Source organism: Drosophila mauritiana, chromosome 3R (assembly GCF_004382145.1).
Source record: "Drosophila mauritiana strain mau12 chromosome 3R, ASM438214v1, whole genome shotgun sequence".
Classification (NCBI taxonomy): Eukaryota; Metazoa; Arthropoda; class Insecta; order Diptera; family Drosophilidae; genus Drosophila; species Drosophila mauritiana.
Genome location: NC_046670.1, coordinates 12,131,089 through 12,145,913, shown reverse-complemented (window position 1 = coordinate 12,145,913; position 14,825 = coordinate 12,131,089). Strand labels below are relative to the sequence as shown.

Here is a 14,825-nt window from a genome sequence, read left to right as displayed (position 1 = left end):
CGCGACATTTGGCAGACTGGCTGGCTGACTTACTCAAACGAACACTGAATGCCGGATTGTCGGTGTCACAGCAGCAGCAGCAGCAGCAACATGGAACATGAAACACCAACACACACCATGGCTTTAAGCCAAGGTGTGAGCCAACGGAAGAGTTAAAGCCAGCACAGACTGCCTTGGGTTCGCACAAACAGACAGAAATGTATTTTTGGGGAAAAACTTTGACGGTGAAACCGCAACGGAAAAGTTTGGGGCTCAGATACCAAAGAAATAATTACATATTTAATGAATAAGACAAACTTCAACCGGAAGTTGGTCCTGCTTATGTTTAACTTTAATCTCTCGTTTGGGTTTTAAATAATATTAAAAGTTAGCTTCACATGACCAAACATTGCATTACACTTTAAATATCATTTCAATTAAATTTTAATAGCCGTACTGGGAAAATTATACAAACTTAGCTAAAAAGGTATTTTTATAATTACCAAGAACTATATAATTGGAAAAGCTTTTGTACAATTTAATTAGGTTCGTGGTTAGGATAAATTTCTCTTTATTCAATTTCTGGAAACTTAATTATTTTAGAGGGTGTTACACTTATGTATTAAGCAAATAATCATTTATATAAAGCCAGAAAAACTTTTTGGCAATGCACAAAGAGGTTTCGAGAAAAAAACGTAATTAATAACCAATATACGTATGTATCATATATACAATTTAATATAATCAATGCGTGGTTGCCCAGGTACAATTATGAATATGCGTAAAATAAGAATTCAATGTCTGGCCAGAAATTCATGAAATAATTGTATTTCTTCGGCCAGACAGTGTGCTTTTGTGTCTGACTTGGGGGTGCAGTCGAAACAATTGGATAAATTCCTGCTGAGAGGCAGACGCAAATGCAGACGCCCTCAATCGAGAAAAAAGGGGCTGGGTCCATCGTGGTAGTCATCATGTGGCATTCATAATTATCCAGCAGCTGCAGCAGACGCGGCCAAATTTGGAGTGCGTCATGCGTGTTGACAGGCGTGAAATCGCTGTCACCTGTAGGCGACCCGCTGTATTCTCGGCTCGGGAAATGTACATTTACCACACGGCATTCATAAGTACACAGCAATTTGGCCTGCAGCTGCCGACGAGTTGGCCAAGATTTAATTACTCAAATGTCTGCGTGTGTGGCCTTGCCAACTCAATACGGGCATTTCTCAGCTGGGGAGTTTCTGTGTTTTTTTTTTGTTTTTGGGGCATGGGCTCACCCATTAACACTGAACCTTTCGTGTGTGGGTCGCCGGACTCATCAGAGGCAATTGTTATGTTGCCAAATGTTGGCGCAAACCGAGAGCTGCTGATGCTGTGGTGACACAGGGCGTATGCGCAATGTGTGCGGCGGCTCATGTTTATGCTGGGCCAAATTGGGCCAGAACACATAGTGCAGCTCATTAAACGGCCCGGGCACTTGTTGACAGTTTGCTGCTGTTGGTTGAATGAACACGTTTGGGTTTCGAGGGAACATTTTACAATCCTTCGAGCTGCCCAATTGCCAAGTTATCTAATGCATCATGGTTAGTCCCTTTAGGTCACTGAAAGTTATGCCCAAAACTGTGTGCAATTCGCCAAAAATGGAGTTAGAAAACAGGATTGCTTTACGGGAGAGGCACATGCAAATTGAATTTTTAAACGAACTTTCTGTTGACGAACACGAGTGTGCATTTAAGCCACTTCGCATCACAAATGGCCATCAAAAGGGCAAAACAAACACGACTAGCTGCAAACAAACCGTTTCAAATATTCAAAACTGCCAAGGCAACCGAAACGTGCACAAAAAAATCTGCCGCATCAGTTATGTGGAGTTTCAGTGACAGCCTGTGACACCTGATACCCACGGCTCGAAATGGAAAATAAACAAAATAACCATTTCTATCACCTTACAATGCGAATAAAGCCTTTCCTAGAAATATTTTCGACAAATGCAAGCGAGAGATTTTCGCTCTGTCCGTATGCAATTCCATACTTTGTTGATTCATCTGCACCAAAAGGCTTTGGGTGACAATTTTGGCGACACAAAGCAACCGTAAGGGCATGCAAAATTAGCTTGCAACGTTGCAAATTACAACGTATGTGCTACAAAGTCCAACGCACAAAAAGGAAGAAATGGGAAAACAATTGCCAGGGCGTAAAACAAAAGTGCTGTTTTGGGAAAGGGACATCGACAGAATATCACCCTAAACTAGAAGTATGCTTAAGGTTTCATTGCCTATTTTTCAGGAGTATACAGAGATATATCTCCTTCCTTAAAAGAAAATCTATCAGCTTATTACACACTTATATGAACCTTAAAAAAATAGCAATATTATATATTTCATTTACAATTAACATTTACAATTGAATAACTACTATTATAATGTCCTTTACAGGGTATTCCGCCACCACGTGGGACAATCATATCCCTACAAGGACACAATGTAATGTTTTGTATTTTAGCTGGGTTTTCGTGTGCGTGAGTTGAATAGTTTGGTCGCATCCACAGAGTTTTGTGAGTTTTTAGTTGGCAATGAAAGTTGGACAGACATATAGACGGATAGAGAGAGAAGGAGAAACAGATACAGACAATGGGAGTGACAGAGGCACACTTACATTTGCTTGTGGCACACCACGCACACCCAGTCCGTGGTGCGCGATGTGAATTCGCGACAGGCTTTGCACACGCGCAACTTGCAGACGCGACAGGGGGCGCCACGGTTGGTGATGCGACCCAGTTCGGTGGTGCAGCGGGCGCAGTGGCGACTCGGGTCGCTCGTGTGTGCGTTGTGGTTGTTGTGTTGTTCGAGCTGTTGTTGTTGTTGACTGGGCTGCATGGTTGTCTGTTGTTGATGTGGTTGTTGTGTGGCATCGAGTGGCTGCACTCCACCAACGACCTTGGCCGCACCCTTGCGCCTCAATGCATACAATTCGGCGCGCAAGAGCCTGTTGTTGTTAAAATTCGGTTGGAGTTGTTGATGAAATTGTTGTTGGATTCGTTGTTGTCGTGCGGTGTTTGTTGTTGATATAGAATATGTTGTTGAAGTTGTGGTTGTAATTACAGTGACGGTTGTGGAGGTTGACATGGTTTTGGAGTTGTTGTAGAAATTGTAATATGTATTTATTGGAGTGGTTTCAATTATGGGTTTCGTTGTTGCGTGTTGTTGTTTAAATTACAGGGGTTGTAGTGGTTTTGTAGTGGGTCGGTTTGGGAGGTTTTTGTTTTTTGGTTCCGGGTTGATAACATAATTACATGACAGACGCAAAGACAGTTTTGTTAGATTGTTGGTTAAGAAACGAAAACACGTTACAAAAAGTTAACATGACATTTTGCGACAGTTAGGCAAGGAGAGAGCGAGAGGGAAAGAGAGTGAGAGATAGAGATAGAGAAAGCGGCAAGCGTGTATGTTGGGTTTTCGGGTGTGAGTGTGTGTGAGTGCGTGATGTATGTGTAATTAAATGGAAAGAGACAAAGAATAAAAAGAGCACACAAAAACTTGTCATTAGTTGATTTAGTAGCAATTTAATCGATTTTCGAATTGAATTTTGGTTAATTTAGGTTCGTTTGATTGGTTAGGCAACATTTTCACGTGCGCAATGCATTTGTAAATTAATTAATATGATTAGCCATGAGACAATAGGTCAATTTAATTTGTTGCAGCAGGATGTGCACTAAATTTAAGCATAAAAAAACCAAAAATATGAATGCAGATACTTTTGTGGCTGTTTGACATATGGAGTTTGAGTTTTAATTGTCATCGGGAATAAGCATACAAATCGCCTAATCGTATCCCGTATTTCATATCTTCGCCTAACGAAACTTACACATTAGGTAAACAATGTATTTCAATTAGATGAATATGTTAAGTTCACTTAACTAGATTTCGTAATGTTTAAATCGAAGACGAATGATGAATTTGAAACTATTTAATTAGAATTCCAAGGACATTCGCCCAACCTTACTAATTTGATTAGTTTTGAACTGGACAATGTTGCCTAATTAAATATCCCATCCCTACATCCCAAATTATGCAAATAGCGCACATGTAGGCGAAAGTTGGCAATCCAATTAAATCGGCAATCAAACGTAAGTCGATGTCCGGTTGCCAAATTAAGTTTGAGGTCCCCCATGTCCTGCTCCAATCTCTCGGGATTTTCGGATATTTGGTGGCCCCACCACTGTTCTGTTTAAGCCGGTTGCTTAATATTAACGTCCAACTGGCAGGCGAGAGCTATAAAACATGGCCAAGACCTGCTGACACATAAAACAAACACATAGGTGCGTACAGTAGCAGCAATATGTGTATCACAAAAGGATTTGTCCAAATAAATAAATAAAATCGAATTTCTTTTAATCATTATTCCTTAGTAAGTAAAATATAAAGACCATACATCAATTATAGAATGATTTATAACCGGACTTAAAAGGATTTTATTTAAATTGATTCCAGTTCCATTGCTATGACCTCAGTTGTAGGCCAGTGTAATGATGTGATGTGTTGGTGAAGGAGTCACGCAGAGAGCATAAAAATCCGAAAGGACTTTGGTTTCTGCGTAAATTATGTTGCCAGCAGGCTCACTAAGAACACTTTTTAATTATAATTTTATCTGCAGTTGGGCATCGGGATTGAAGTGCGTGCAAGCTTTATTAGCGTCACAAAATCAGTAAACGACAAACGGCAACCACGGAGCCCAGCGAAGCGGCCCTCCAAGCGGCAGGAAGCGGAAACGAAACCCAAAACCGAGGCCAAGCCAAAACTGTTGCATACTCCCAGGAGCACAAACACAGCGAAAAGAGCACTAGAATGGCAAACTAACCACATACCACAAAACCCATGGCCGGGGACATGTTTTATTGGCCTGGTTAACGCATAAAGTCTGCACCCACCGCCAAACAGCAAAGGCACGCTGGTTTTTGGCCTCACATCCCACGCCTAATCACTGAAAAAAATGGGTAGCTTATTTCAAAATTTTACATACGGCTTTCAAAGTTCTATGTTAGAAATGTAGCTATATTAGGAGATTTTACTATTTTGATATCATAATAATGATTGATTTGGATAAAATTTCGGGGCACTAAAATCCATATTATCCAGATTTAATTTAATTGAGTTTTGTTCCGAATTCAATGAATCTAAACATTCCCCTGCGGTATTTGGATTACAAAATGGAATTTATCGATTTGCGTTGAAATTGTTTAAATTTGATGAATTGTATGCCGAGTTAAACTGGAATCCGTTTAAAATGTTATTTACTGCTTCCGTTTATTTATTTAAAGGACTTTCCTCTTAAAACGACATTCTGTTCGCCGTGTACTCGTGCTCATGCTTAATGTGCCATCTGTTGGCATGTCAGGATAGCATATAGTCGAGTATGTGGATGTGAGTCGAGATGTGGCAATGGAAGTGTTCGCAGTCGCATGTTGAAGTGCTCGAGTGCTGGTGTAGTAATAGTTGTAGCTACACGACCAGCACGCCTGCGTTATGAATTAATAATCATAATAAGCCATTAGGGTGGGCAGCACGAGCGGCAGGAGCGGCAGAAACGGGCTGCCAAAAAGTGCTAACTCTAATGGCCATAAATTCACAGTGACCATGAAAGTGGTGCAAAGACCTGGATTAGCCGACAGCCTTTGTTGTGTGGCGGCGGAACAGTTTTTGGTCAGAATATGATTAAAAACCCTAACATGGCCTAAACAAATAACGTTACGCATGTTTCCCAATGTCCTGGCGCCCAAATTCTCCGCTCTGCGGGCTTATGCAAATAAGCAACTAATTAAAGTGATGTAAATCAGCTGCGTCCTTCGTTTGGGATCCGGATGGGGTCCCCATTTTGGACACTTGGACGCTTGGCCGTGTGACCTTTTGGGCCAAATCGAACACCTGGTCCAAAGGCAGGCCATCGCCTGTTGGTTTATTAGATATCAAAGGAGAGATAACATTTTCTGAGTCCTGCCGTGCCCCTTTGATGTTGCCTTGGGGCAGCAGACAACAGGCAAATAATTCGCTGCTTTTCGGGATTTACTGCTAATGCAATTGGTCTGTGTTTCGGTCTGACTTCAAATGCCATGGATTTTGTTTGGCGAAAGAAGTTCTGATTAAATTTGTGTGCACAGCAGAGGATACAATCGTTAATTTTCTTGCTAATTTGTAGATATAATGATTTTTTTAAGAACGACTTAAAAACTCATATTTTAAACCCGGTAAATATAATAAGTGAATTCGCTGTTAGCGGTTTGATGTTTATTCATGGAAACTTGCATTTCCAGTTACTGGTAAACAAACCATTTCTGCGTCAGAGAATATAAAGATTATTATAACTGATTAAAAAAAGTCTTTTAAAGAAATCGCCTTTGTGAATGTTCGAAATTTTAAAACCTAAAGTACGCGTAATTTCTATCGTGCATTTTAGCACCTAATTTTTAACCACCATCTAGGAAACATTAAATTGGTCAGGTATTTTAAAGCTTCGCAGCTGTTCATATTTTCATATTTCCACAAGGGAAATGATTGCCCACTCTGTCGTCTTTCCCTGTATTTTCCCCCTAGATTTCCCACTGAAATATGCCATAATTCAAACCATTCCCGACCACAGTCAACGGCACTGGTCGTTGGCAGCACCAGCTTGTCCATTAGATTTACGATTTTAATGACGCCCAGTGCTGGCGCTGATGTGCCAGAGAATGCGAATATAAATAATTACCAGGCTAAATATGATTTGTCGGGGCGTCTGGAGTGGACTGCTGGATACTGGATGCTGGCTACTGGTTCTTGGATTTCGGATGCAGGGGCAAGGGCAAGGACAATGGCCAGTAGCTAAGGCAATGGCCATCATGCCATGATGGCGTGGGTCTCGCGTTTCCGTTTCAAATTAAAACTTTTTGACAGCATTGCGGGCCAAATGAAAAAATGGATACCAAACTTGAGACAGCCGGAGGGCATGACATTTAAAATGTATCACAGGTGCTTTAATTTAAAGCATTCAGACTCGACCGGTTGAGCACCGGAAATGGCCTGCCATTTGTGCGCCTTTTAATTATGCAATGGACGACAAAATGGCGTCACTCGACGAAGCGTGTGCATGTATGTGTGGCTAAGTGCTTGAAAATGTTATTAGTTTTAATTAATTTTAAATGGCAGAGGGCTAAAACACGGTAACCGGTAACTGTCCTCATCACGCAACCGGCCAAATATAACAAATATACCTTCGTGTCTTGCCACGGGCAGCGTTTTGCACTTATGCAGTTTGTGAAGCTTGTAAATTATCCCCTTTGCCAGTTGACTTTTTGTTTGCCGCCCCAAAAAACAGCTTCAAACGCACAAGCGTGTTGCCGTGCCGACAAATATGGTGGGAAAATCAAATTAAATGCGAATTTTGTTGAATTTAAAGCACTCGCCACACACGTGTCGTATGCTTAATGGGCCAGGACCATAAACCTAAATAAACGTTTGCTCCCTTTCCGTCTTTTTCTGTTCGTTTTTTATTTTGCACACATGTACGAGTATGTGCTCTGTTTGGCCAAGAGATTTCAGCCAGTGGATATATTTTATAAAATGCTTCGCAGCACTGAAGAAGTTGTATTGTAGAACTAGGTAAAGTGAAGTTTAAGATTTAATTGATGTATTAGAAATTATAATAATATATTTGTTTAAGCCATTTCGAGAGAATATAGCTTTAATTTTGATCCATTCAAAACGGAAAATTTACTGGGTATTAACCATTTGGCTAAGGACCAAACTTGTAACCCTTTCCAGTTCTTAAACTTCGATTTGACACTGATAACCGGGCAAGGGACAGACATGGGTTCCTTCGGCCCTCAGCTGGGATCCAGCATTTGCATAATTACATATCGGGCGAGACGAGGATACGGAGGATGAGGTTTCCCGGCACCCGGGTACATTGACATCTAAACAGACGACAGACAATGGGCCATATGCGAAACTTTATTTCTGTGTTGGCCATGCCTCGAAGCTAATGGTCCTCTCCCTTTTCAGCGGTTTTCCCCCAGAGTTTACATTAGCTTATGGCCCATACGGCGACGTCCTCAGCCGGCTTAAGTGGCCATCTGAAGATGAATGATAGTGTCTAGGACCACAGGCCACGGGCAAGGCATTATGTAACCCTGCAAACCCTTTTGCTGGTAATTAAGCTAATAAGGAACTAATCACTGTTGCATAGTGTAAATTGCCGATAAACTTATCTGCGAACCCGTTAAGCCAGCGAAAGGGTACTCTTTATGTAATATATGTTTGATTGGTGTAAACCTGAAGTATACATTTTTAAATTTCATTTGCAGTTCAGTTTTCTTCTGTGTAGAACAGAAAACGACTTAACACAAGTCGTATGCGCAATATTCATGAGCTGAGCTGCATTACGCATACGCCAGGTGTGCAGCGACTGCCAATCCCAGATAAAATAAATGCCAACATGCATAATGAAGTCGCAACAGGACTCGGCATTCTTCTCAATTTCTGCATAATTCAGTAAATAAAGCGCTTAAAGAGCGATGTCGGGGGAACAAGGAACACGGGAACGTGGATGCCCCATAAACTTTGTGCCATAACAAATTTTGATTGCCGCGCATTTCGCACGCCGTTCAGCCGCACAAAAAGACAATAAAAGAGCCATCTCCAAGATAAAACCGAGCCATGTGCTGCAAAAAATAGCTCACGGCCACAGACGACGATACACAAATAGAGCGCGGAGATGAAAGCGCCGGATTCAGATTCAGATACAGCTTTCCTGCCCGCTGGGCTGCGATGTTGTCACATTTGTCACATCTCTGACAGTTTCCAAAAGCGCTCGCCGAATGGCAAACTAGAAAACTGTGTCACTTTTTCTGACTTCTTTTTCATTTTTTTTTTTCTGAATCAGCTGGAAGAGATGGAAAGGGCAAGCGCAAAGTCAAAGGAAAACCTGCGAGATTTATGGCTGAGTTTTTGGTTGGAAATCCACTTTGGTAATGGCACTGGAATTGCCGAACATTTATTACTTAATAAACGAAGCCAGAACAACTATGTGGATGGCCAAACGAAATTGAAAAAGCCCCCAAACGGGAGAGAATGAAAAACTTTGGGGTTAAGGGCTTAGGAGGGACTTTCGCCCCCCAAAATGATGTTCGAGATAATTTTACAGCAGTTAGCTCTCGTTGTTGCGTCTTTTTACAGCGCTTAACTGAGCCATTCGTGCGTTAAATTATAGCCAAAAGTCTTTTGGGGCCTTTGGTCCATCCGCTTTTGGCTGCCTGTTGCCTGCTGCCTTGTTTTCTGTTTTCCCGAGATTTGCTCCAGTGCCAAATCAAACAAATCGTCAATTTGTACTTTCATTTACTTTCCTGCCCGCTCAACGATGAACGGCGAAAACAAATGGTGGGCTAGGGGTATGGGGATGGAATGAGGGGAGATGGCGCACCGGAAATCGCACGGCTGCCATTTTAAGCACCGGCTAAATAACAGTTAATCGACGCATCACCTGTCAGCGTTATCATCGTCGCCATGATTGTTGCCTTTGTTGCCCACTGTTTGCTGTTATTCTTGGTCTTCACCCACTGTTGACCATTGTCTGCCATTCCGTTTTGGCCAGTTGTTTATTTATTTGCTTTGGCTTTCCAGCCAGCGCGCCCTTCTCGCGAAAAAGAAATGGTGGAGGGGGGACGGAGGAAAAAAATGTTTTTTTAATTGACATTTGGGGTGCTTAATTGGCCGAACCGTTGTCGTTGTCCTCATTGGCCAGGCCGAGCGCATAATTTAGGTTTAAATCATATTTAAATGAACCCTGCATCGAATGACTGAAAATTTTGTAGGGAAAAGGAAACTTAAAATGTCTACAGGCAATCTAAAAAGGATACAAATATTCTGAAACAGACATCGCTTCATTAAGCTGTTATAAACTTTATGCTGTAATATCATGTTTAAGAATCCCGTTTGGGAATGTTCAAAGAAGGGATAGGCCTTTGAAAATATAATCTTTTCGTAAATCCCAATCAAAGGTGACCCATTTCCAGTTGGTAACTGATATTTTATCAATCTGCCGCCTCAAACACAGTTATAATGCCCATTGTCGCCGCTCATTATCCTAATGAAATGCAACCATCAATCATGGCAGCTCGGACAGGATAAAAATGGTGGCCGAAAAACAAAAATGACCCATATGTGACCGGCATGGGGAATTCACTACTGGCAATCTAATAAAACACGATTTCTCCGTTTCTTTTCAATAAGCAATCAAGTGACTCGCACATGGACAAATCCATCTATGGAGATTAAATGTATATGGATGGGTGTGCCTATCGGTGTTATTCTCTCCAGCAACACCGCACACACTCGTACAGCATGTGTGTATAAAAAATGCCATGCATGTCGCATGTCCTGAATACCGGATAATGCTCTATGACAGCCGCGTGTTCAACGAATTTCAATATTTTCATTTATGGCCTCCGCCTCTGTTGCTCGGGGTGTTGAGTTTTTCTTTATGTTGCTGTATTTTTCTGTTTTTTTTTTGGCGCATGTGCGAAAACAACAACACGGGTGAGCTGGAAAAATGGAAGCCTGCATTGTTGGTCATATTTCGTGATTAATATTTGATAAGTCCCACATGTAAACTAAACAAAATCAATATCAGGTAACTGACTCGCAGCGCGGCGAGAGTACAAAAATGGGACAATATTCAGCTCCACTCGTATGGGCAGGGCGGCAAACATCGAAATGTAGCTGGACATTGGTCAGCTTGGGGGCATATGGATGTGTTAATATTCAAATCGGAACCACTGAAAGGATGTCGAAAAGCCATTGACATGGCAGTCACGTAACGTGACTTAAGTTTCGAGTTTCGAGTTTCCAAGAATTCGACTTATTGACAGACGCGCCGAAAGTTATGAAAACATTAAAAGGAACGCCCTCCCCCCAAATGCCTGGCAAGCTTTGGGGTTTTTTCTCCTTTTGGTATGGCCAAAAAAAAAAAAAAGGTTCACTGCCTGGGCAAAAATTATGGTGCCCAGCAAAAGGGAATGAAGGAGAAATGTGAAATGCGAAAACGAAACAAAATTGCTAAACACTTAGGCAAATGAAGCTGCGACTGCGAACCCGGGCGCATTTTCCGGTCGAGAGCCTCGCAAAATTTGCTTCTCCTCGTACAAAATTATAAATTTACGGCCGGCGTCTGCACAAAAATAAATATAAATAAAAAGAGTACAGAAATGCCCGAACTGGCCAGCTGGAATGGGTTGACTAACTTGACTCTGTAGGGCGGAGAAAAAAAAGAAAAGCGCCCGTAAAAAGCCGCGAAAATAGTTGACTTAACACTGTCTGCTTTTCACCTAGAGACGTGCCAAAAGTGCTTTTCATTGTGGATACGATTTTAAAATTCCCAGAAAATGTTTGCTGTCTTTTGTTTGCTTGAAGAACGATATTTGTTAGTTAGAATTAAAACTTACCTCCTTAAATTACATCAATTTTAAAAATTTGTTGTATTAAGTGACCTTCTATTGCTTGATATAAATAACTACGCATAACGTAAGCTTTTAAGCTGAAATACTCTTTTGAAAGAATTGCTTCGCACTGTCTCATTCGAACAGCCTCAATAAATCCTCATATTTAAGTTGTAAGTGCAAATTAACCTTCTCAAGTTGTCTATCTTCTGCGATATCAGACTCTGCGAGGAAAACTACGACCTTTGCAACCCAGATCGCCATCAGCCACCCACCCAGCACCTCATCCACTGCTCCGTTCCCATTGGAACCCACTTCAGACGAAGTAACCGTAAATAAAGTCGAGTCGACTTCGACGTGGAGAGCTACGTGCCGCCGACGACAAATTGTACGTGCGTAAATTGGCCGCCTGCCAAAAAGGTTGTTGACTTATGGCCAAAAGCCCGCTTGCCGGCTCACAAATTTGGCCAACCAAGTGCCGTTGCCTGGCGTTACACGACGTCTTCCGTTTTTGGCCAACACTTCAGCTCACACTGCACGCCCCTCTCCCATGGACCATTTCCTCTGAGCAAGCGTGACAATGTTCAATTCATTGCCGGCCATTCAGAATTTTAAGTAATTGAAGGCAACGTACACGCTAACTAGCCAACAATTCCGTTTAATTATGTAATGTCCAGACGATTTATGACCCAGTCTTGGAAGGCAATGAGGGAAAATGGATTTGCATTTTCACGCTTTTCATCAAATTAGTTGGCCTAGCATTCAAGTTGAAAGTTTGGCTAAAAGCGAACGAATAGCTGAGTCAGCAAGTGAACTTTATATTGAAGAATATTAGAGAATTTACTAGTTGAAGTATATTAAATAATATATTCGATAAATTATGCCTCTTATCTGCAAACGAATATCAATTAGTTTATAAATTTCCCGACTAAGTAATTGTTCTTACAATACATCGATATTTCTCCAATAAAGTGCACACATGGAAATTTATTTCGCTTGCCCTAAAAATACGAATAAAATCACGCTCATAAATTGTAATTTATGTTGGAAAGGTCTGAGGCTCTGGACCTTTTCCACCTCTTTTTAATCTCGGTCAAACTCTAAATCCGGCGAACTCCATTGGTGGCTCTGTGGTTTGACTTGGGTGGGCGTTGTAGCCGGCTTTTATATTTATACGATTGTTGTTTGTGCTTGTACCTAACATATATCGCTGGAGTAGTTGGCTGTTAATTCCGCACATGCGGCTCACAAAGCGCTTTTCGTTTTTGGTTTATGTCTCTACATTGGCCGGCTATAAAATTTATGACAACCAACTTAATTCAATTTCAGCCATGTGTCAATCAACGGCTGCATTTAAGTGGAAAGTTATGTGCAGCCAATCGAAGTCCGGACAGTGTGTGCCATTTTGTTTTGACACATTTTTAAAAGCCAACATATACAACAACGGCTTTGTAAAAATGCCGTGCGCAGCTAAAATTGATTTTTAATTATTTACAACGAAACTAATTTCAACGGAGACTTTGATACAAATGAATTTTACTTGTTTACAAGCTGTGTGTGGGCCACAAGAAATAGAATCGATTTTGAAAGGCCATTTGTCTTAACCTCTTCATATTTCCCATGTGTAACTCGATATGTCAGTTCATCATTGTCAATCGAGGAACATTTAATTAAAGGCGATGTCAATCCAGAGTCGAACAGTAAATTATCTGGCCCCCTGTCAACCATAATTGAGCGCTGAGCTGCACCTGTTAAGGCCAATTTTCAATCGGGCAACAGTTTTGGCCAACAGACAGCCAACCTGACCCACTCGTGTCAAAGGCTTCTCAAAATACCAGAGCATGTGATTCCAGAGCTCCGATGCCAAAGGCCGTACATCACGGTGCAACAGGCAAATCAAGTATCCGCACCGTGCGCCCCATGTGGCTCGAGGAACGTGCTCGGGTTCGTGATCTCGGACGGCTGAATGCTGGGCATTAAAAATTGATTGTGATGGAAATGACAAAGGCACATTCAGCCCACTACTACACGTGCAGAAAGAAATAACATTCACACATGTTCTGGTCCAATGAATTTAATCTATTTCGAATGGAACTTAGAGCTTAGATATTAAAAGTTACTTTGTACAGAAAAGACTTATACCACTGGAATAGCCTGTTTTGACCATGTAAAATGTAGACTGTTGGTGTAGACTTTAATTACAATTGTTGCTTATATAAGATGAAACTTTTTCCCTGTGCACTCGATTCCACATCCCACACACGCGACCACAAATGAAAGTGTATCAATTTTATTTGCCATTCGGAAATGCCAAAATGTGGCTGTTCGGCTCGATGGAGCGACATCAACATAACTCCGGGCAACAAAGAAAGCGGGCAATTTGGCAAAAGCCACAAGGAAACAAAAACCCTGACATTGCCCCCATCGATTTGCATTTTGGCCAGAGAGTGAACGGTTGTGTCGTGTGTGTGGATGACGAATGTGCGTGCGATTGGCATCGCATTTGCTGTTGCCGCTGCCATTACCCATACGCACTGTGATCACCCGAAAATACTGAAGGGGACAAAGCTGAAAGTGACAGGGCGACCGGTAATTGGAAAATCATCCATTACAACCGGCTAATGGAAACTCGGTAAAATTGTCGCTAAATTCAATTAAGTGTGTAAGCATCGAGACTTTGATATCGATGAAATGCTTCTCTACCCATCCTCGCATATCATCCGCCCCTCCGAAACCCACTTGTTTGTATCGCTGTTTTGGGTTTGACTGATTGCCTCCGTTGGCCTTTTTGCGCCCCATTCTGGTTTCTGGCCACCGCCGCAGCCAGCCCGCGCATAATTATGTAACTCAATTTGTTGGCAGGCCCGGGCAAAAGGCCATTATTTATAAACACAATTTAATTAAAATTCATTCTGTGTCTTGAACCAGAAACATCCATAGAAGCATAACGTTAGCATACAAAGCACACAACAATTTATGGATCGGAGGATTGCCTTCTCCTGGTTTAAGAAGTAACAAGATTTAACAATAAATGAGGTGCTCTGGAATAGCTGCTGACCTGCATAATGATTTCGTTCCTAGGCAAATCTGTCATCGGGCTACCAATAAGCTAAATGAATTTGATAGATTTGCTTAAGTGTTTTCCTCGTCTTCACAGACAAATTCTTTTCTGAATTTTCAATTTATTCCTGTTTCATTTTATGGAATTAATAGATAGATATTTTTCATTCATTGAATAGACGAAACACATCTGTGCAAGAAATTTCCATTTAAACTTTCTAATAAACATTTTACTGCTTTGTAAGAAGCTTCAAAACATGAAACTATTAGTAGCAAACAAAATTCCCCTTTCAGTTCTGCAACGAATCAATAAATCCGTAAGGTA

At 41.4% G+C, this 14,825-nt stretch overlaps 1 protein-coding gene across 3 annotated transcripts in view; it reads right to left on the bottom strand.

Moving 5' to 3' along the window:
- Window positions 1–14,825, bottom strand: part of LOC117143000 (synaptotagmin-like protein 4) — a 47,491-nt gene that overhangs the window by 21,671 nt on the left and 10,995 nt on the right. Inside the window, exon 1 of one of the 3 annotated variants that reach the window (XM_033307359.1) lies at window positions 2,632–2,873. The exons of 1 other annotated variant lie outside the window; for it this stretch is intronic. In XM_033307359.1, the coding sequence (XP_033163250.1) occupies window positions 2,632–2,852 (221 nt within the window). In that variant the 5' untranslated portion in view covers window positions 2,853–2,873. Of the gene's footprint in view, window positions 1–2,631; window positions 2,874–14,825 lie in introns of those variants that run through there. One more of the 3 variants, XM_033307360.1, reaches the window with a different exon arrangement.